The sequence below is a fragment of the Meles meles genome, chromosome 3, assembly GCF_922984935.1.
Source record: "Meles meles chromosome 3, mMelMel3.1 paternal haplotype, whole genome shotgun sequence".
Classification (NCBI taxonomy): domain Eukaryota; kingdom Metazoa; phylum Chordata; class Mammalia; order Carnivora; family Mustelidae; genus Meles; species Meles meles.
In genome coordinates, this window is record NC_060068.1 from 99201996 (window position 1) to 99224221 (window position 22226).

At 41.1% G+C, this 22226-nt stretch overlaps 1 protein-coding gene across 4 annotated transcripts in view; it reads right to left on the reverse strand.

Moving 5' to 3' along the window:
• The window catches only part of STK32A (serine/threonine kinase 32A), a 145010-nt gene that overhangs the window by 47165 nt on the left and 75619 nt on the right, over positions 1-22226 (reverse strand). For all 4 annotated transcript variants that reach the window (XM_045998648.1, XM_045998650.1, XM_045998649.1 and 1 more), the window contains exon 5: positions 16482-16655. In XM_045998648.1, coding sequence (XP_045854604.1) covers positions 16482-16655 — 174 coding nt within the window. The remainder of the gene's footprint in view (positions 1-16481; positions 16656-22226) is intronic.

A 22226-nucleotide genomic window follows, 5' to 3' on the forward strand; every position in this document is an offset into this window, starting at 1 on the left:
AAATAAATAAATAAAATCTTAAAAAAAAAAAGGTCACCTATCTCCTATCAGTAACAGAAGACATCCTTTAAAAAAGAAAAAAAGAGGAATGGGGTTCTGAGGCAGGCTCCAACATAGTTGAACTGTAAAGACATTATACAAAGTGAAATATGCCAGACACAGGGACAAACATGGTATGACTCCACATACACGAGGTACTTAGAATTGTCAGATTCACAGAGACAGAAAACAGAATAGTGGTTATCAAGGGCTGGGGTGAAGAGGGAAGGGTAATCGATGTCTAATGGGTATGGAGTTTCAGTTTGGGGTGATGAAAAATTTCTGGAGATGGATGGAGATGTCGGCCTAGCAGCGTCAGTGTACTTCAGGTACTTTGTCACTTGCAAATCAGTAACATGATTTTATTTTGTATATATTTTGCTACAATAAACATAAATATAATTAGCATTTCCACTGCTACCATTATATCTCACAGTTGAAGTATTTTAGGAGTACCTTCTTGCTTCTCCTATAGCCCCCTGACAATCCACTGACCACAAAGCATCCGGAGCAGTAGTGTTCATGACACACAGCTTCCCTGAACAACATCATCTGGCTCCCAACCCCCAGGGAAGAAAATCTAAGCCGTTCATTGCTGGCATCATATGGCCTCTGTGTATGCTAGCCCCACACAGCCCTGAGCGCCACACAAGAGCCTCCTGTCCCTGCCACACCCCATGCTCCAGCTGCTCTGGTCCGTCTCTGGTACCCACTCTGCACAGATGGCAGGCCCTTTGCCTGCAGTCCTGCTCTCCTAGACCTTCACTTGGTTCACCGCTGCCTGTCATTTCAGGCCTCTGCTAAAACATCATCTTCTCCTCCAAGTTCTTTCCTGACCACTTGACTTAGAGTAGCCTCCCCCACTGTCCTTACCTCTTGACTTCCATCTTATGTTCCGTGCAGCATTTAACATTTTTTTCTTATTTACTTATGATTTTTTTTTTTTACCCCCACTGGAATGCAAGCTCTTAGAAAAAGGACATCTTTTCTGTATTGCTCAATGCTATAACTCCCAGGCTCGTAGAAGTTCCCAGAACAAAGAAAGGGCTTAAGTAAATATCTGTCATAGAAATGCATGCATCTGGTCCCTTGTCTTCTCAGACTTCTGGAAGAATAAGCCATGTATTTCTTTTCTTCTTAAGAAGAGAGAGGAGGGGCACCTGGGTGGCTCAGTGGGTTAAAGCCTCTGCTTTCGCCTCAGGTCGTGATCCCGGGGTCCTGGGATCGAGCCCCACATTGGGCTCTCTGCTTGGTGGGGAGCCTCCTTTCCCCTCTCTCTCTCTGCCTGCCTCTCTGCCTACTTGTGATCTCTGTCTGTCAAACAAATCAAATCTTTAAAAAAAAAAAAAAGAGAGAGGAAAAACAGAACAAAAAGCCCTCTCTCTGTCCCCGATGCACTGTATTTACTGTTGGTCAACTAAAACATCAATCATTTTTATTAAGTTTGAGTGTATATTAGAGTAAGGTTAAGGAAGAAGTGATTTCTGCACAATTAGAGTCTGCAATTTCAGAGAGGAGCTACAGAATTTGGGGGGTGGTAAGTTGCAGTTTTAGGGGCACACATTCTGTAGAAATTCTTCATTCCATCTTGATTCAATGAAACAGAAAAGGCTGAATCAGCAGATGCCCACTGTGGCAACTATAAATAGCACCGTAGAAATACAAGGCTCCCTGCAGTGGGGTCCAAGATGGGACCTGATCTGTCTGCCGTTCTCACTTGAATGACTTTACAAGACATTAGCAGAACTTAATAGGCTAATTACATCCCTTCCCTGTTCCTACCCCGGAATCAAGTTGTTCACCCTGCAATCCTATATGGGGTATTGTGAGATCAGGGGACAAGAAAATCCACGCATCCAAACCATAGTCAAGTCCTTCGGTGTCTGTGGCTTTCAGAGAGGTCTACAGTTGAGGTTTCATTCTTTGTTATATACTGTGCTCTTATACTGGGCCCTCTCCAAGTTCTTTTTTTTTTTTTTTTAATACAGAAACATTTTAATGGTTTTTATCCCCCAAGTTCTTGAGAAGGAAAAAATATACATACGATTCTATAATTTATTATTTAAGATGTCACACAAAGATTATTGGTCACATAAACAGATGTATGTTAAGAAGAAAAGGGAGGTGGGGATGGCAGGGTAGAAGAGGTAATTGTAAGCAGAAATGCATGGCTTGGAACAGGAGGCAGCTGTGAAGACAGCCAGACCTACATTACAGTTCTGGTACAATCTCCATCCTTTTTTTACGAACTGGCTGATTCTTTTTTTTTTCCTTTTTAATTTGAATTTCATTTTTAAAAATTGAGATATAATTGACATATTAGTTTCAGGTATAGGACATAGTGATTCAATACTTATATATATTGTGAAAGGACCACTCCCATCAGTATAGTTAGTATCCATCACCACACGTAGTTACAGTGGGTTTTTTTTTTCTTTTCTGTTTTACTGTGGTGAGAATTTTTAAGATTTATTCTTTGAGCAGCTTTCTGCCTGCTTAATTTTGTGGTTGTTCAAGTCCAGCATTTCCCACAGGTTTGTTCAAGGGGATATGAATTACAAATACATTCAGCAATAATATAATACATAATACATATTCCAATAGTATTTATAAATACTATTTATAAAACATTATATAAACATATGATGTTTGCATATTCATTTTGGGTGTAATGGCTTTTCGTGGATAGCAATGCCTTTTATTTATTTTTTATTTATTTATTTTTTAAAGATTTTATTTATTTATTTGACAGAGAGAGATCACAAGTAGATAGAGAGGCAGGCAGAGAGAGAGAGAGAGGGAGGGAAGCAGGCTCCCTGCTGAGCAGAGAGCCTGATGTGGGACTCGATCCCAGGACCCTGAGATCATGACCTGAGCCGAAGGCAGCGGCTTAACCCACTGAGCCACCCAGGCGCCCCCAGCAATGCCTTTTATTTGTCATCTCATGACACAGATCCAATACCATTATATATTAATCAGGTGATGAGGACAGTGATTTTACCAACCTCCCATCCATGAAAATGTTACCCAGTTATTCCTTTTCAGATTTGTGTTTCTTTTCCTGTAGTATCACTGAAGACACCAGCGCACTCCCCATACCTTCCTTCTCTCAAATGTCTTCTGTGGCTTCTGAATTTCCCTTCCATTATCCCTAATAATTTAGTGTGTATGTCCCCTCCACAAAACACAAGCTGGATCATTAGACCCCCATCTCAGCACCTCACTCTCCTCTAATCCCCACAACCCAAGCAGCTTATGCAGAGACTCACCCAACCAAGACATGTTTCTTTGGTAGTGGGGAAGGGTGGTAGGGACCAGATCTTAATGACCTTTAGGTGAAAAAAGAGGACAGTTCTTCAGTAGAGAGCACTTGAAGGAGTTACAAATAAGCTCTTAAGTCAGGATCTGATAAAGAACTTCTTCATAGTTAGATACTTCCAAGGTTGGCGTCAACTACCACGAAATCTTCAAATGTGCCATGGATGCTGTCACTGAGGCTGGATGAGCATTTGACAGTGGTACAGCAAGTGGGCAGTGCAGCAGAGGGATACTAACCTGATCAGCTCACCTTTCATAACCCTTTCATAACACTTTGAGCCCTGACTTTCTGTGCACCATCTACGGCTTCTCATAGATGCTCCCGGAAAAGTCACCTCCTTTCATTGGTTTATCACTTATATACCAAAGGAAAGCAGTACTATTCACATTTGCCTAAATAAATAAATAGAATAAATTTTAAAAAGGAGACTTAAGGGCCCTGACTTGTCTACACTCTCCTAGCTCATAGATGGTAGAGATGGAATTTAAATGTCACGGTCTTTCCACTATTGCTCACTTGGTTATTTTTAGCAAGTAGGTCCAAGCATGGGGCCAACTCTTTAGTTAGTAGTGTCCGCCATGTTGAAAAGGAGGGCGTTCATGTTCAAGAGGAAAGAGGGTAAAGATTGGTCAGCAATTCCTGACAGAGACACAAGAAGAGGTGTTTGAGGAGAGTTGATAGAAAAACGGTCAAACTGCTGTATTATCCCTGAGTAACAGAATGGTTTATTGTCCATGTTATGACGGCTACTTGATAGAGGACATATCTTTTACTTCCAACCACAGCTCCCTAACATGGATATTATACCTAGCAGGTAAAGAAAGGGCAACTCAGAGAGTTGAAAATTATGTATATTTTCCAGCCTACTCTACAATATAGCCATGTCTCTTTAAATGTAAAAGTAAAGTTCCACGTGTCTTACCGTGGAGTAAATCTGTTTTTCTAGAAGGTGACTCATGCTTATCCTGATGGTATAGACCCACTAGTACAGACATCCCTGTCAAAAAGCATGGTTCTATAAAACCATCCCATTCACTTGAGATTTTTAGCCAACTTTGCAATCTTTGGAGGCAGAATGTTTAATGACAAGGTTTCCTGCCTTGCTGTTAAGCATTGGTCAATGCTCATTCACTGCCATTGTTTATTTCCTTTAATTTGGACTCACACAGATAGAAACCTAGTTCATGTTTCCCTGTTCAATAACTAGGGAAACAAGGACACAGCATCAGGGACCTGAACTAAATCCCCTAGCCATGGAGACGGGCCTGAACTCAGATCTCCTGGATCTTCCCTCAATCCGAAGAGCTTTTATGGATGGAGATGTACTAGTTCGAGGAGGGGAAAGTGTCTACAAAGTATGAGAGACCAAAAAGTGGTCATCTATTGATTGTAACATATTAACTGCCATGAGAGGGTTGTTTTTTTTTTTTTTTTAATAACCAAATTGAGGAGAGGCATATTCAATTTGGGGCAAAAAGCAATTTGTTCCGGGGCGCCTGGGTGGCTCAGTGGGTTAAGCCGCTGCCTTCGGCTCGGGTCATGATCTCGGGGTCCTGGGATCGAGTCCCACATCGGGCTCTCTGCTCAGCGGAGAGCCTGCTTCCCTTCCTCTCTCTCTGACTGCCTCTCTTGTGATTTCTCTCTGTCAAATAAATAAATCTTTAAAAAAAAAAAAAAAAAAAGCAATTTGTTCCATTTCAGAACTGTCAATGAGACCTAAGGGGGATTCTACCATATGGGCCTTCAGGAAAACTTTTGCTTCCCCAGTAAAAGATGAGAAATACCCTTCTGAGACTGAGACCTCTGATTGTATATATTTAAGACAGTAACAGTATCTATAGGGTTGCCGTGAAGGTTTAGTGAGACGAGGCAGATAAAACTCTGAGTCCAGTAATCTGCACACAGTGGTTGTTCAACTGTCAGAAAACATTGAACAAATGATTAGGAAGTGTCCAGTGGTAGAAATGGCTAGATGGTGAGAAACTTATGTCAAACTGAGGGTATTTAAGGGATGAATAGTCGTTTTCAACTATCACTGAATCATTGTGACGTTCTAATGATGGTAGATTTCACTTAATGCGACATGTGAGAGACCAGGATAAGCCTTTAAGTGCTGTATTCTATGTTATCCTCAATAGCCTTATCATGTCGGTACAGTGATTCTCCCTATTTCATAGATGGGGCCCCCAGAAGCCTAGGATGGAGCTATCCTATTGTCGTCCATTATTATGAGAAGTCAGGACTTCACTTCTTATCACCAGAAGTGATATTCAAAATACTCCACAGGGAACAAACACTGGCTAATCAGAATAGGGCACTGACCAGTAACAATCCTGGAGGCCACTGGTGAATGACCAGTGCCTTTGGGGGACAACTAAGCAGAAGCTGTGTCTTATGTAAGCCTCCCACGGGCAGCGGCAGAACCAACCGTGAGGCTACCTGTGAGTCAACAGGAGGAACTTTCTGCAAATCAGCGGTGTCTGAAGGTGAAATAAACTACTTTATGTGGCTGCGAGAGGCCATTCTCTGACATATTGGAAGGCTAGGAAGACAGTTTCTTGTTGGGGAGGTTGCGGAAGGAATTCTGTCTTTGGATGGAGGTAGGACTTGATTTCTAAGCTAACCTTGGCCTCTACTATCCTATAGTTTGGTAATGGTCTTAGTTGCTTAACATTTCTCTGTAAAATAGCAAAATCCCCCACTCTTACCTCAAAAGTGATAACAGATTCAAATATGTCCCCTTTCCTGGACTGCCTTTATCTTTTTAGTCAAGTACAAGTGGGAAGTAAGGTTGAGCTCAAGGATTTGCTTGTACATGGTGAGCTGACCTGGCCCCCAGAACCCCTCTCTTACCACTGCTTGAACCACTCTCCCCTTTTCTCACACACATTCTGACCACAAAGACCACTGTTCTGCTGCAGGAGAGAATAGATTTCTACCTTAGAACTGCTTGTACAGCAAGTCTGGCTCCAGATACCACCTGCACCTGGGGATTCTGTGAGACCCACACTAATGCCTCAGGTAGGCTTCCCTCCAAATGCGTACTCTCTGAGATCCCTGCTTATTGCCTGCAAAGCACTGAGGGCAATCTGTGATGAACACGGTAATTTGCATATCTGGTTCCTCGTTCATTGTCTATCTGTTCAACTAAACCATGAGCTCTATGAGGACAAAAAAACAGGTTTTAATTTTCAAAGCTCTGTTCAAGAACTATGTGCCTGGCCCACAAACAAGGGACCAAACCTGAAATGAAGCTTAAGCTTTGTACTGAAATGTGTGTGTGTGGGTAAGGTAAAATTTAATTTGGACCAAGTCATGGGTTGCATATTAATGAAACCCTGAACCTTATAGAAATTATTGGAAGCACAGTGCAGGCTAGTTAAATGTCAACCTATAAACGAGCCGTTCTCTGCCTTTTTCACGTGGGTTTTCATAGGTGGGTGGTCTCGGTTGAGAAGCGTGGTCTCAAAACTCCTTTTGAAACCGCCTGATGCCTAATACGAAGAAGGCAGATTCTCCTGTGTTCGCAATGTGTTATTCATGCTCATTCATTATTCGGTAGCTCGGGAGCAGGTGCTGGGTAGAACGTATCAACCTAATACCCTCATTACTGCTCCGCCGTTTTGTTTTTGAGGCTCAAGTGGCCCTTCTGATGTGGCAGGTAGAAAAATAGAACGTTTGCCAGGCTTATGATCTACTGAAGAGAAGATTGACCAAAACAAAAAGAAAGGGCATTTTCTTAACCACTCCACGGAAAATGACGGCCTGAAACCACATTCTGGATCCCACTGCAACAACAGATATTATCAGTACACTGCAAAGAAGGAAGCTGACGTCAAGTGGAACGTATGAGGCATAAGTAATCAGTTAATCTACCATTTTTTGGACCTTTAGTTTTCTCATATTGGGCATGCTGCTTTGGGATATTGGAAAAGACTGAACTTCCCTTATAGATGCTTCAGAGCAAAACAAAACACCTTGGACCAGAGAGATGTTATAAAAAGCCACAGATATTTGAAATATCTTGTCAGATCTGAAACACAGAAGACAGTCTCTGGACAAAAGGGTTTACCATATACTAAAACCAATGGATTTGACTTCTTAAATATTCTCATGGGTTACCCTAATTTTATAGGCAATTTTAACAAGTGTTTTTTGTTGTTTTTTTTTTAAATTCGGTCTCCCATCCCATAATATGTTCAAAGCAGATTATCAAGAGTGAGGACAGACGCTGTTCTGAGTAGCACCTGCTACATGTGAAGATTGAAGTCTTAGCAGCTAAGCAAACTGTACAAGCATACTGTGTTAGTTTGCTAGGGCTGCTGTAACAAAGTACTACCAACTGAGGAGCTTGCAAAACCCCAGAAACATGTTTATCTCCCAGTTCTGGAGAGTACAAGTCAAAATCTTTCAGCAGGGCTGTGCTCCCTCTGAAACCTGTATGTGAGAGCCATTTGTTGCTTCTCCCTAGCTTCTGTGGGGTTGCTGGTGATCTTGGGCCTTCCTTGCCTTCTAGATGCACCACTCCAGTCCTCCATCTTGACATGGTGTCTCCCTGTGTCTTTCACGTAGTCCTCTCTCTGTGCCCAAGTATCCTCTTTTGATAAGAACACCAGTTACATTGGACTAGGGCCACTGTAATAAACCACTTTTACTTGATTACCTCTGTGAAGACTATTTCTCAATAAGGTCACCTCCTGAAAGACTTGGATTTAGGATTTCAACATATCTTTTTGGGAGAAATGCAATTTAGCCCATAGCCCATACCAACTAAAAATATGTATCTAAACCAATGTTTGCTGCTTTTGGGTAAATAGCAGTAAATAGCTCATCTGATCTTGAGAGTACCTATTATTTTTGTATGAGTGAAAATAAGGGAGCCTATAGTAAGAGCAGACATAGTCTATTTTTGAATCAGATAATCCTTACTTTTGAATCTGGCCTTAGTACACTATATTAGTAAAATTATTCAACCCCATCATGGTACCGTTGACTCTCAAATTAGGCAGCACGTACAAAATGTTTATTATCATGGTGGCCACTGGCATTTGCCCAATAAATGACAGCTCTTCTTAAGTCATTAAGAAGATGATATATGTGCTTCATAGCATAAATTAAATGGTTAAAAAATGTTGGTGAGCAGAAAGGAAGAGGCACCTCTAGGAATTAGAAAAACATATCTCTAGATGACTCACTCCCACAGGCTTCAGAAAGCTGGGGGTGTCACTGAGTGGGCAAGTTCATTCATCTGTCACTCAGTAATTGCTGACTGTAATGATCAGCTGCAGAAAGATCTCGTTTTCCCCTATGCATTATCATCTCAGGAAAATAAAGTGTGACTTTCAAGACAGGATGGTGTGTGTGAGTCAGACAAAAAGGTGAAATGTCAGCCAGGAGAGCTCTGCCTGTAACAAACTAAAGACCTTGGTTGAAACAGATACTTTGGTCTGCAACTGGACAGTAAATAAGACCTTAACTGGCCAGTGTGCTAACAGCTGTTTATCACATCTCACTCTCACACGCTCTTTAGACAGTACAGTTTGTTTTGCTTTGTTTTTAAGATTTTTTCATGAGAGAGAAAGAGCGAGTGCACAAGTAGGGGGAGTGAAAGGAAGAGGAGGAAGCAGGCTCCCCGTTGAGCAAGGAGCCCGAAGCGTGACTCAATCCCAGGACCCTGAGATCATGACCTGAGCCAAAGGCAGACACTCAACCAACTGAGCCACCCAGGCGTCACATACAGTACATTTTGGTTACACAGCCTTCTTGGGGGAGAAATAGGTATGTGGTAGAGAGCAAAGAAACAATGAGATCATACATGAAGAGCATCCTACCAGAGCTAAGAAGAAATCATCCTAGACTCTTAGGTGTGAAAGAACCATTCCTGATGATTTAGTCTAGTCTCCTTGACAGGGAAGTTTGTGGCTATGTTTAAGGTCATAGAAGAAATAGGATGTCAGAATCTGGTGTAGTACAACTTCCTTAGAGGAAGTATGGGGGACAGATTGATGGTGACCCTGATGATTCCCACTTCCTGGTGTTCATGCCTTGTATCATCCCCGGCCCCTGAGTATGGGCTGATTGTATGGCTTGATTCCAACCAACATTATGTAACAAAGTTGATGAGATGTCACTCCTGTGATTGTGTTCTATTAGGTAATAGTTATTCAGGGATATATACTCTGCCTTTCTAGTACACTCACTCTAGAGTTTTGCTCTCTTCACTGAATTTGAGAGTACAAGCTAACACATGTCCTGCAGCCACAAAGAAATTAATTCTGCCAACATCCTGACCAGACTTGAAGTTGACCCTTGCCCAGGCCAGCCTGTAGAAGAGAACCCAGTTGTGGCCAACATCTAAGATGTGCCTAGACTCCTAATCTGAAGAAACCATGAGATAATCGATATATGTTATTTTAAGTTACTTTGTGGTCATTTCTTACATAGCATACACAATTAATACACCATGGAGGAAAGACAGAGCAGAGCTCCACATGCTGTGGGCACACAATAGGGATGTGTGGAATAAATTTTAAAAGTTGCTTAAAACAGCATCACCCACAGTACCCTTTACCTGCTACATTTACCCAAGGATCACAAGTCTGGACTGTCCTTGTTCATTTGTTCAGTCACTGATTTATTCAGCAACCATGCTGGATTAAATTATATGCTGGGATTAAGAACACAAGTAAGGTGGTCTCCACCCATAAGGGCTTCAGTTTGGGAGGGAGAGACAGCACGATAAAAAATCTTATATTCTAGGGGCTACAGGTTAGAGGCATGAATATAACCATTGTGAAGATGCAAATGAGTGTGTGTGTGTTTGCGTGTGTGTGCTTGGATATGCAAAAAACCACCTGTTTTATTTCTACTATGTGCCACAGGATATGAATACTGAAATGTTTCCTTGGCTCCCTTTCATGCTGTGATAGCATTAACTCTGGATGAAGGGCACTTGTTTGTCCTTGTCCCCATTGGAGTCAGCACCAAGAACAGTGTCTAGCAACAAGGTTCTCACCAATCAGTTTTTGAATGAATATTTATAGTAGAGCTATTATCCCTAAAATTTTCCTTCACTATTGAAATGCTGACTTCTGGAAGAATGATAGCTAATACTTGCCAGTAGCTACTTCAGTCCAAGAGCGAATACGGGAAAACTAGTTCTATGCGTTTCTTCCTGAAGACTCCAAGATGAACCCAAGTATCAGTTATCAGTCCCTGTGATGATAGCCAAGAAGACAAAGATGATGAATGAAAATACCATCCTGTCTATATTTTGGGCAATCATTCATTTTCTTTTATTCCTCCTTCAATACATTCCAGAAACAGCTGGAGATGAAATGTTTGCAACTCTCTACTGTATCACAGTTATCTCTACAAATTGCCTAATTAGAGTTTCATCTCATTCCTGTAGGATTTGGAAAGCAGGGAGTATATATATATATACATAAGATTTGATGAGAGCAGGGTAATTCTTACAAAGAGGAAAAAATGATCAAACATTCCTTCACAAATGGTATTTTGATCCAGGATGACTTACTCTTTTACCGTCACGTACAATTGGTCTCATTAGCGTGAATTTATAATTGAGGCTTCTTTAACATCTGAGCAGGGAGTGAATACAAATTTATCGTTGGGCCCTAATCATTACTGTCTATCACATTAGTCACTAGAGAGACCGTGACAATCAACAATTCAAATACCACTATCCCCACAGGAAGGATTGTAACAGGTTTCATGTTCCCTGTTTTCTTCATAAAAGCAAATAATCACTGTGTCTACATTTTAAAATCCTTACTCACCGAGTTAATGTCAGTTAAGGGGGAAATACTAAGCTAGAAGCTGGCCATCATTTGGAAACTGACGCTGATTTTCAAGCTGTCCTCATAGAAAAATATTTGACATCTTGCTAATAAGAAAAGTGTCCAATTACAGAATTCAAAATTAATGGTTATGGTGCAATCCTGTGTCTTCCACAACAACTGTAGAAAAGAAAGTTTCTAAAATTGAGGACAAGTAGCTAAATATTCTACATATTTAGGAAACTACCAAAAATTAAAGTTGGTGGATTAAAAAATAAAAAGTCCACAACAAACAAACAATCTCCCCTTTATGTCTCGGGTGGAATTTATGAAAGAAACAGGATTTACAGTATTCAAAAAAATAACTAAAGTAGACACTGCCAGCAGGAAAGTCAATGTGAAGAAAAAATGAAAAACAGACGATTCTCTGCCACCCAGGGAGATAAATGAGTGCTTTTATTCAGAGTACACTTCCTCTGACATAGACTGGACTTTTCTTTCTGCTCTGGTTGTTAAAACCCTTTTAAATCCTCTGAGCTTTCAAGAAACTTTGTTTTGTCCCCCTAAACCATCATCTTGTCTGAAGTACTTTGTGATTTCTCACACAGTTTAGCATCTAGTTGTAGGCTTTTCTCTTGTCAGTGGGTTCCACATGGACCGTCTTCACCTGGGCAGCCAGACTGCATGTCTGCAGGCAGAGGCCATGTCTCACCTTGTCCCACGGCCCCCTCAGAGCCACAACCATGCCGAGCACCAGCAGTGTGGAGAGCGGCGGAGACATCTGCATGTCCTTCAGGGAGGTCTCACCTGCTTGTTAGCCATGCGAACTTGGGCGAGTTACTTCATCTTTCTATACCAGTTTCCTAGGCTGTAAAATGGGGACAGTGACAACCTCAGCCTCCTGGTTGTGAGCAGATGAAATGAGATAAATCACAAGTGCCCAGCAGAGCACCTGGTCCCCAGGAATCCCTCAGTAAATGGCAGCCCACCACTGCTACTGCTCCACGCGGGTTCGCTGACAGAGAGGGATGATTTTGAATCTTCTGCCATGTCCAGAGACAAAATGTTGTTTTGAGTCTGAAATTAGGAAGTCATATATTTTATATATGCAGGTGGTCTTTCCTTGTCTTAGGAAGCTATTGAATTTCATAGATTCTGTTCTCTTTGTTCACACTGTAATAACTCAGAACTCGGGATGGGTCTTATAATCCAATTTTTCTGAGTAGCAGAAAGATATTTTGTTTTGTTATCCTAGATGCCATCAAATCTACCATACATTTTGTGGATTTTTTTGAAGAAAATTTTTTTTCCTTTGAGAGGGAGAGCAGTGAACAGAGGACAAGGGAGAGAGAATCTTAAACAGGCCACACACTAAGCGTGGATGTGGGGCTTGATCTCATGACCCTGAGATCATGACCTGAGCTGAAACCAAGAGTCAGGCACCCATCTGATTAAGCCACCCAGGCTCCCCTGAAGAAAGATTTTAAAAAAGAGCATGAAACTGCTCAAAAGCCTTCTCTTCTTTCCCGTTGTTTTTCATGCTTTTAACTCTGCCCCGCAAACCAGGCCTCAGAGTGCCATCATTATTATCCTTTTAACACCTCAGACAAAGGAACACAGCTTGTTTTATTGTGTCCCCATATTTTAAGCCACTTGACACCTTCTCAGTTTGATATTAGGTACTCTGGAGGCAGAAAGCCATGGTTATCAGAGCCCTGTCCCAATTAACATGTTTACTTGGCTACTACTGTCTTGAAAAGCCTTAATGATGTTGATACGTGTCCTGATTTTTTCCAGAACATTTATGGGTTTGCTTGTTTCCCAAGCATAATTATTAATAGTGACTCCTTTCATTCTCAGGAGTAGCCTGGTTTGGATGATAACGCATATGATTACTCCACGTGAAGACCAAGGCAGGTCTGAAAGTCTTGGCTTTCATGCCTTGTATTCTAATTTTGTCTTTGTTGTTTATAAAACTGGGTTTTAGTCAATCATTTGTGTGGTTCTGGCAGTGCTCATTCCCTCATATTTTTACTACATGCTGGCTATACAGTGAAAAGCCAAACCACGAGACTCTAACTCATGAGGTTTACACTGTAGTAGAGCAGCAGATAATAAGTAGTCGCACATCAACATGTCACAGCTCCTGAGGACAGGTACAAAGGGCTGCAGTGCTCAACCAGATGGAGCACATATGGGGCACCTGGGTGGCTCAGTCAGCTCAGTGTCTGCCGTCAGCTCAGGTCACAGTACCAGTACCAGGTCCTGGGATCGAGTGCCGCATCAGGCTCCCTGCTTAGTGGGGAGTCTGCTTCTCCCTCTGCCTGTCTGCGGCTCCACCTGCTTGTGCTCTCTCTCTCTGTCTCAAATAAATAAGTAAAGTCTTTAAAAAATACACACACACACAACACATGGAAGTGCAGTGGGGCCTTATAGGCAACAAAAATACACTGCATTATTTTCTGACCCAAGAAGATGTGCTCTCATTTTCACACCATGCTCAGAATGTCACTGAGTTTGCCTCGCACTCATTTGCCATGGTTAGGAGACACTTAGTACAAAAAAGGCTCTTCTGAGAATGGGCATGAAATAATAATTGTGAGTGTGTAAAGGCCAAGGGGCAGAAAGTTAACCTCAGGTTTCTTATTTAAGTGGAAGAATGATGATGAGAGCAAAAGAGAGCAATGGAAGACGTGAAGGGCAACAATGTCTGGTGTTAGCAAACTCCTTAGGGTACAAATTATGTTGACTTCTCTGAGTTTTTTTCCTCTCCTGAATTCCTTTTGGAATACATTTCTAAGCATAGGGCAGAGAAAATGAAGCCCAGAGAGAAAAGGCAGGGGCCCAGATTCAAATAGGGGAAGAAGAAATTTGAAAGGTACTTGTCACCATGCATACTTCTCATGGTACCTGCCTCCTTTTTGAGATCCAGAGTGTCAGCAACCCAAGCAGACAGTGGGTGGGCAATTTGGGGTTGACTGAGTGAGCATAAATACCCTGAGAGGGACATCACAGACTACCAATAGGAAAGTTTCTCCTTCGAAAGAACTGTGGGGACCAGAAAGTCAGTATGGGAGAAAGAGTGCTTGGGAACAGGGTTCCCAGTTACTGACAAAACACCAGGTGTGCTCAATTACTTCCAAGATCCTATATGATTAACCTGTCTTCTTTCTGTTCATCTGTTGCCTGAAGACTGTATTTCCAATACAGATAGGTCCTCCAAAAGACAGGAAATTAAACAATGAGCGTATAAGTATACAGGGTTAAGGACACACACACACACACACACACACACATACACACACACACCATAGTTCCATAGTGTCTGCACAAAGAATCTATAAATTATGATGCTACATCTTCACTCACAGGCTCTGTACTAATCTAGATAAATTTTAGGCAAATGTCGACTTAGTAGTTGGCAAATAGTTTATTTGGCTAAATTTTTACTACACTGTAAAGACGTAAACATACTTTAAAATCCTAGCAAATTCTTCAAAGATTAGAAATAAGACAGTGGCAGACTCACATGTGTTGATTTTTTCACTTAATGATGTATACTTAATGCCTATATTTCATATGTGTCATGAATTTGAGTTGCTGTAGTAGACAGAGTTATGGCTTTGGGTTCAGAGAGACCTAGGTTTACTGACTTTACTGAATCGGTTCTAGGACATTCTGGTGCAGTCTTTAGGGGTTTTCTATATCATCATGTCATCCAGAAATAGTGAAAAGTTTTACTTCTTCCTTACCAATCTGGATGCCTTTTATTTCTTTTTGTTGTCTACTTGGTGTGGCTAGGACTTCCAGTACTATGAAATAGATGGAGCTAGAGAATATAATGCTAAGTGAAATAAGTCCATCAGAGAAAGACAAGTACCACATGATGACTCTCATACATTGAATTTAAGACACGAAACAACAAGCAAAGGGAGTAAGAGAGAGAGAGAAACCAAGACACAGACTCTTAACTATAGAAAAGAAATGGTTACGAGAGGGAGGCTGGTGGGGGGGGAATGGGCGAAATAGCTTAAGGGGATTAAGGAGGGCACTTATCTAATGAGCACTGAGTAATGTACAGAATTGTTGAATCACTTTCTCGTACACCTGAAACTAATATCAGACCTTATGTTAATTGGACTGAAATTAAAATCAAACTTAATAAAAAATTCTCATAAATACCCCAGATAATAATTTAATATCTCCAAATCATGGTTTTCTCATACTTAATATTGTCCAACTATACCTGCTCTGATCACTTATCACACATTATTATAGAGATTGAGAGACTATATAGGAAATCACCATTAAAACTACCAATATCTTTATATCTTGAAACCAATACTATATTATATGTTAACTGATTGGAATTGAAATAAAAACCTAAGCAAAAAACCCTACCAATATCTTTTTTTTTTTTTTATGTGAAATTTTTTTTTCCCTTTTTATTTATTTTTTTTTTCAGCGTAACAGTATTCATTCTTTTTGCACAACACCCAGTGCTCCATGCAAAACGTGCCCTCCCCATCACCCACCACCTGTTCCCCCAACCTCCCACCCCTGACCCTTCAAAACCCTCAGGTTGTTTTTCAGAGTCCATAGTCTCTTATGGTTCGCCTCCCCTCCCCAATGTCCATAGCCCGCTCCCCCTCTCCCAATCCCACCTCCCCCCAGCAACCCCCAGTTTGTTTTGTGAGATTAAGAGTCATTTATGGTTTGTCTCCCTCCCAATCCCATCTTGTTTCATTTTTTTTTAAAAAAAGATTTTATTTCTTTATTTGAGAATGAGTGCGAGGGAGAGGGGAAAAAATGTGAAACAGACGCCACGCTGAGTGCAGAACCCGACACAGGGCTTGATCCTACAACCTCAAAATCACAACCTGAGCCGAAATCATGAGTCAACTGACTGAGCCACCCAGGCTCCCCACCTACCAATATCTTTATAAATAAAAGTATTATCCTTTTTTTGGTCTATTGTCTGTTAGGGTTTATAGCTACTGTGTTATTTCTCAGTCTTCATTTAACACGGATTCCACAAGGGAAGGAGATACATTTTTTGTATGTCACCTTTTCTTTGGCTAGTGCCAGTACTCATTGATTCTGGTATTATTGTCTACTAACTGTGACTTTGAGCAAATTAAGTTCAGTGTACTCATTTTCTTTTTTTAATCTTCAAAAGAGAGACAATAAGACTACCTTAGGGGACTGTTGCAAGTGTCAGTAAGGATTATCTGTCATGTTCAACAAGAACTTGTTCAGTGTACCAGGTTGTGGATTCTTTCCTGTACATTCAGTGCAAGGCTGTCCCCTCAGACCTAACTGACCTGTGGATGATACGCTGGCTCTGCAGGTAGTCCAAGGCCATGACCAGCTCACAGATGAAGAGTTTCACGGTGTCTTCCTGGAAACGGACATTCTGCTGCAGGTGGTAACGCAGGTCCCCGCCCAGCAGGAGGTCTACTACCATGAACATATCCTCCTCATCTTGGAAGGAGTACCTGGAATAGAATTAGAAATGGAAGTGTATTAAATACATTTGCACACTAGGGAGTCCCAGAGGCAAATGATACCTCATAGATCAGAACAGACTGTTCTTGAGCGAAGAGTTCAAGCTCTGGGAGCAGACGATCTATCCCTAGGTCTATGACCCTACACCTTCAGTTTCCACATGTGTGAAGGGGAATAATATCTACCACATTTGATCGTAGTAAAGAACAGATATTACATTTAGTGTCTTGCCTGACATATAGTAAGCACTCAATAACTATTAGCTTACAAAGCTATAAAGCTTAGTTACTAAAGAAAACCATACTTATCCCTTATCATTAACAATCATATCCTAACCACACCATTGCTGGAGGTCCATAAAATATGAATTACGAGGCGTCCTTGAACCATTCTCATTCTCATTTTTCCACATGATCAACTTCACTGCCCAGCAACCTTAAAACAAATCATGCACCACGTTAATGATAAGAAAAACATATAAAAGGGCAATAAAAAAAGTGCATAGTACAAGGAAGTAATTCACTTTGGGATAGGGAGTAAGGGAAAGCTTCTCAGCAGAAGTGAGACCTATGTTAAATTTTGAAGGATGGTGACAATAATAACCACAAAATGAAGTTAGTGTCACCGATGTCTCCATTGAGCCCCTTCTCTGGGGCAGGTGCTGAAGCCCTCTACAAGTGGCACTCCCATGGACCCCCAAAATGCGTTCTTAAGCTCCCACTTTAGAAATGAGGAAATCAAAGCCTTTGACACAGACACCTAATACATGGTAGAGCCAAAGAGTTCTCCAGGTCCAAAAGTAGGATTTGATAGAGGAAAATAGCCAGCACTGAGCACAGAAATGGCAAAGAACACAGTGTGAGTGGAGAAAGGAAACTAGTTTGAATTTGCTCTAACAACAGGTATGATGGGGAAGCATGGGCCAGAGAGGAACACAGTACAGATCCTCTGACAGGTGCCTGTTCACAAGTCTGTAGGCGTTGGGGTGAATTGAAGAGTTTTAGGCAGGATGTACAATCAAGCATGGACTTCACGCTTGAGGGAGCACAGGGTGGAGAGATGGGAAGAGGAAATGAGACAAAGGACAGCAGAACTGGACTCTGCTGTTTGCAAAAAAGCCTCTCGTAAAAAATGCATCCCTGCTGCTATGATTTATTTTGTTTCCTTTAAAGCAAAGACAGGATTTCTAGGCACAGTATTGCTCTCAGAATCCGCACTGTTTTGACATGTTTCTTTTGACATAATGTCACTGGGATCACATTTTAAACTTTTATTTGAATCAAAGAATTAAGTGTTCTCAAGCAGGACCCAGGGAAGCAAACTAATTCCTGGTGACAAATTCTTTGCTCAGGAAAGAAATGGAGGACATCAATGACTGAAGAACCGTATTTAGTATTTTTCCTTCTTTATAACGATCATTGTGCTAAAGGAGAAGGTGGGGATTTGCAAGGGAAAGAAACAAGAGAAATTCAATGAAGCATTAATCTGAGGCAGTAACATTCTGATGAAGACTACCAGTCCCCGATGTTTACTTGTCCAATGAATACAATTTTGTTTACCACTGAAGACTGATTCACATAGAAGATGACAGATATTAAACCCTTTGGGGAGTTTAGACAGAAACGCAGGAAGCGCTTTTTAAAATTCTGACAACGAATACATTTTTAGTATTGTCTTCTGGAAATGACATTCTTCACCTCAGTGTGATAACTGGCTGGTCATCTGTGCCATGATTTTAATGGGTACCAGAAAAAGGGCCCAGACTCAGGCTATTTATTTCACAGTCTTTCCTACTGCAGTACTGTGCGTTATATTTGTTGTGTTTTATAGGGCTTTCAGTAAGCCACAATGTGCTAATAAACATGTAATCGTCCCTGAAGGTCCTGTTGCACCTTCAGTTGCTTTCAGCTAATGAAACAGAAACGATCCCTCATGGGATGTGGTGATATGGGTGAAGCTTGGGTATCCAAAAAAGAAGAGATGCCAAGGGAAACAGCCTCCGCAGACCAAGCTAGCATACAGGGCAGCTGCTGACTGCGTTTAGCTCCCATGGCAGGCAGGTCATGTTCAGAAACCTGGTGACATACCAGAAGACTTCTCTCCCATCTCCACTGAACTCTAAGGACAGGCAGTGGTATTATTAAATTCGCCCTGATGAACAACCTTCTTAATAAGACTCGAGTGAAGCTATTTTTATTCTAAGAGCAGACAGATAAAGGTGTCAGTCATAGGCAAGTTAACAATAGTGTTCTACCATGCAAGGGATTATTAATCAAAGAAAGATGTAGCCCAGGCAAGAGACAACATGCTTCCCTTGTCCAGCATGAATATAAATTTATTTAATCATGGAGCTAGGTTTGACTGTTTAGAATCTTTCTCCTTCAGCGCATCAGATCTGAAGCCCCTTATACAGATCTTAAAAACTCTCAGAGAAAGGGAAGATGAGTATTTGATTATACTGAACCATATCCAGTAAAGTATGGGGGCGTAATATAGTTTGGTGATGACTAGAATATGCAAGATCATACCGCAGTCTGATTATTTATTGATAAAAGAGTAAGAGCTTCCTTATACCTTGTCCATTTATCACAGAGACTCACTGTTGCATTTCCATGACTTTTCTTTCTTAGCTGACAGCTCCAAAAATACTAAGTCTGGTCCCACTGTATATGAAATGCACTGCAGTGTTCTCAGTAGGATAAGAGGCAATCAGCAAAAGACTACCACATACTCCACCCTGTTCCACCATGTTTGACCCAGACCATGGCAGTAGCTACTCATAGCTTTTTCTGGATAATCTTGGACCTCTCCAGTCCTTTCTACACACCATAGTTATTTTTTTGTTTGTTTGCTTATTTGACAGACAGACATCACAAGCAGGCAGAGAAGCAGGCAGAGAGAGAGAGAGGAGGGGGAAGCAGGTTCCCCGCTGAGCAGAGCTGGATGTGGGGCTCGGTCCCAGGACCCTTTAACTCACTGAGCCACCCAGGCTCCCCCATACTTACATTTTTACACCATGAGTTTTATATCACCCAGCCACATAAAACCCTTTTACGTCTTTCCATGGTGTATAGGCTCCTGTATGGTCTGTCTCTGTTTACTTTTCCAGACTTAACTTTAGATCTCTTTCTTCCATCCCTCATCTAGTAATTGATGCTCTCTCCAGCCTTAGAAGACTGCAGTGTAGTGTGGCCCGTGCTTATGCTCACGATGCTGTCCCCTATCAGGTTCTTTTCATCTTTCACCCTTAGCCCAAGTGACACTTGTCAGAGAGACATTTCTAACACTCCATATTAAATCAGGTCACCTTGGTACATACAATACCTTAGCATAAATTGAAAATAGTTTCTTGTGGGCTTTTGGCTTAACTGTCTTCATTCCCACTATGCTACCAGGATACATGCCTGCTTTTACTCATCTTTGGCTCCTGAGTACACTGCCTAAAATGTAGCCTCTACAAATAGCTACAGAAAATAATAATAACAAATTAATAAACGAACTAAAGAAAGGAAAAGGTTAAAGCACAAGCTTTGGATGTATGTGCTATACATACATCCCTTGGGTTTTATTCTTTTTTTTTTTTTTAGAACAACCAGATCTATTTTTTAAATTTAAATTCAATTAATTGACATATAATATATTATGGGTTTCAGAAGTAGAGGTCAGTGATTCATCAGTCTTATATAATACCCAATGCTCATTACATCACATGCCCTCTTTAATGCTCATCACCCTGTTACCCTGTGCCCTCACTTCCTCTGCCTCCAGCAACCCTGTTTGTTTCCTATAGTTAAGAGTCTCTCACGGTTTGTTTCCCTCTCTGATTTCATCTTTTTTTAATTGACATACAGTGTATTATTTGGCCCAGGGGTGCAGGTCTGTGAATCATCAGTCTTACACAATTCACAGCACTCACCATAGCACATACCCTCCCCAATGTTCATAACCCAGCCACCACATCCCTCCCCTCCCACCCCTCCAGCAACCCTTGGTTTGTTTCCTGAGATTAAGCATCTCCTATGGTTTGTATCCCTCCCCAGTCCCATCTTGTTTCATCTTTTTCCCTCCCTACCCACCATGACTCCATGCCCTGCCTCTCAAATTCCTCCTATCAGAAAAATCATATGATCATTGTCTTTCTCTGACTGACTTATTTCACTCAGCATACTACCCTCTAGTTCCATCCATGTCTTTGCAAATGCCAAGATTTCGGTTTTTGATGGCTGCATAGTATTCCATTGTATATACAATGATATATATTTTATTATATAATATATACAATTATACACACACACACACACATGCACAATGATATAAACAATGATACCACATCTTCTTTATCCATTCATCTGTTGATGGACATCTAGGCTCTTTCTATAGTTTCGCTATTGTGGACATTGCTGCTATAAACATTTGGGTGCACATGCCCCTTTAGACCACTACATTTGTATCTTTAGGGTAAATACCCAGTAGTAAGATTGCTGGGTTGTAGGGTAGCTCTATTTCAACTTTTTGAGAAACCCCCATACTGTTTTCCAGAGTGGCTGCACCAGCTTGCATTCCCACCAAGAGTATAGGAGGGTTCCCCTTTCTTTGCATCCTTGCCAACATCTGTCATTTCCTGACTTGTTAATTTTAGCCATTCTGACTGGCGTGAGGTGGTATCTCATTGTGGTTTTGATTTGTATTTTCCTGATGCCGAGTGATGTGGAGCACTTTTTCATGTGTCTGTTGGCCACCTGGATGTTTTCTTTGCAGAAATGTCTGTTCATGTCATCTGCCCATTTCTTGATTGGATTATTTGTTCTTTGGATGTTGAGCTTGATAAGTTCTTTATAGGTTTTGGATACTAGCCCTTTATCTGATAAGACAATTGCAAATATTTTCTCCCATTCAGTTGATTATCTTTTGTGTTTGTTGACTGTTTCCTTTGTTAAGCAAAAGCTTTTAATCTTGTTAAAGTCCCAATAGCTTATTTTTGCCCTTGCTTCCGTTGTCTTTGGTGATGTTCCTAGGAAGAAGTTGCTATAGCTGAGGTTGAAGAGGTTGCTGCCTGTGTTCTCCTCAAGGATTTTGATGGATTCCTGTCTCACATTGAATTCTTTCATCCATTTTGAGTCTATTTTTGTGTGCAGTGTAAGAAAATGGTCCAGTTTCATTCTTCTGCATGTGGCTGTCCAATTCTCCCAACACCATTTGTTGAAGAGACTGTCTTTTTTCCATCGGACATTCTTTCCTATTTTGTCAAAGATTAGTTGGCCATAGAGTTGATGGTCTATTTCTGGGCTCTCTATTCTGTTCCATTGATCTATGTGTCTGTTTTTGTGCCAGTACCATACTGTCTTGATGTTTACAGCTTTGCAATTCCAGATGTTTTACATCTGGAATTGTGATGCTGCCAACTTTGGTTTTCTTTTTCAATATTCCTCTGGCTATTTGGTGTCTTTTCTGGTTCCATATAAATTTTAGGATTATTTGTTCCATTTCTTTGAAAAAAATTGATGGTATTTTCATAGGGATTGCATTAAATGTATAGATTGCCTTAGGTAGGATAGACATTT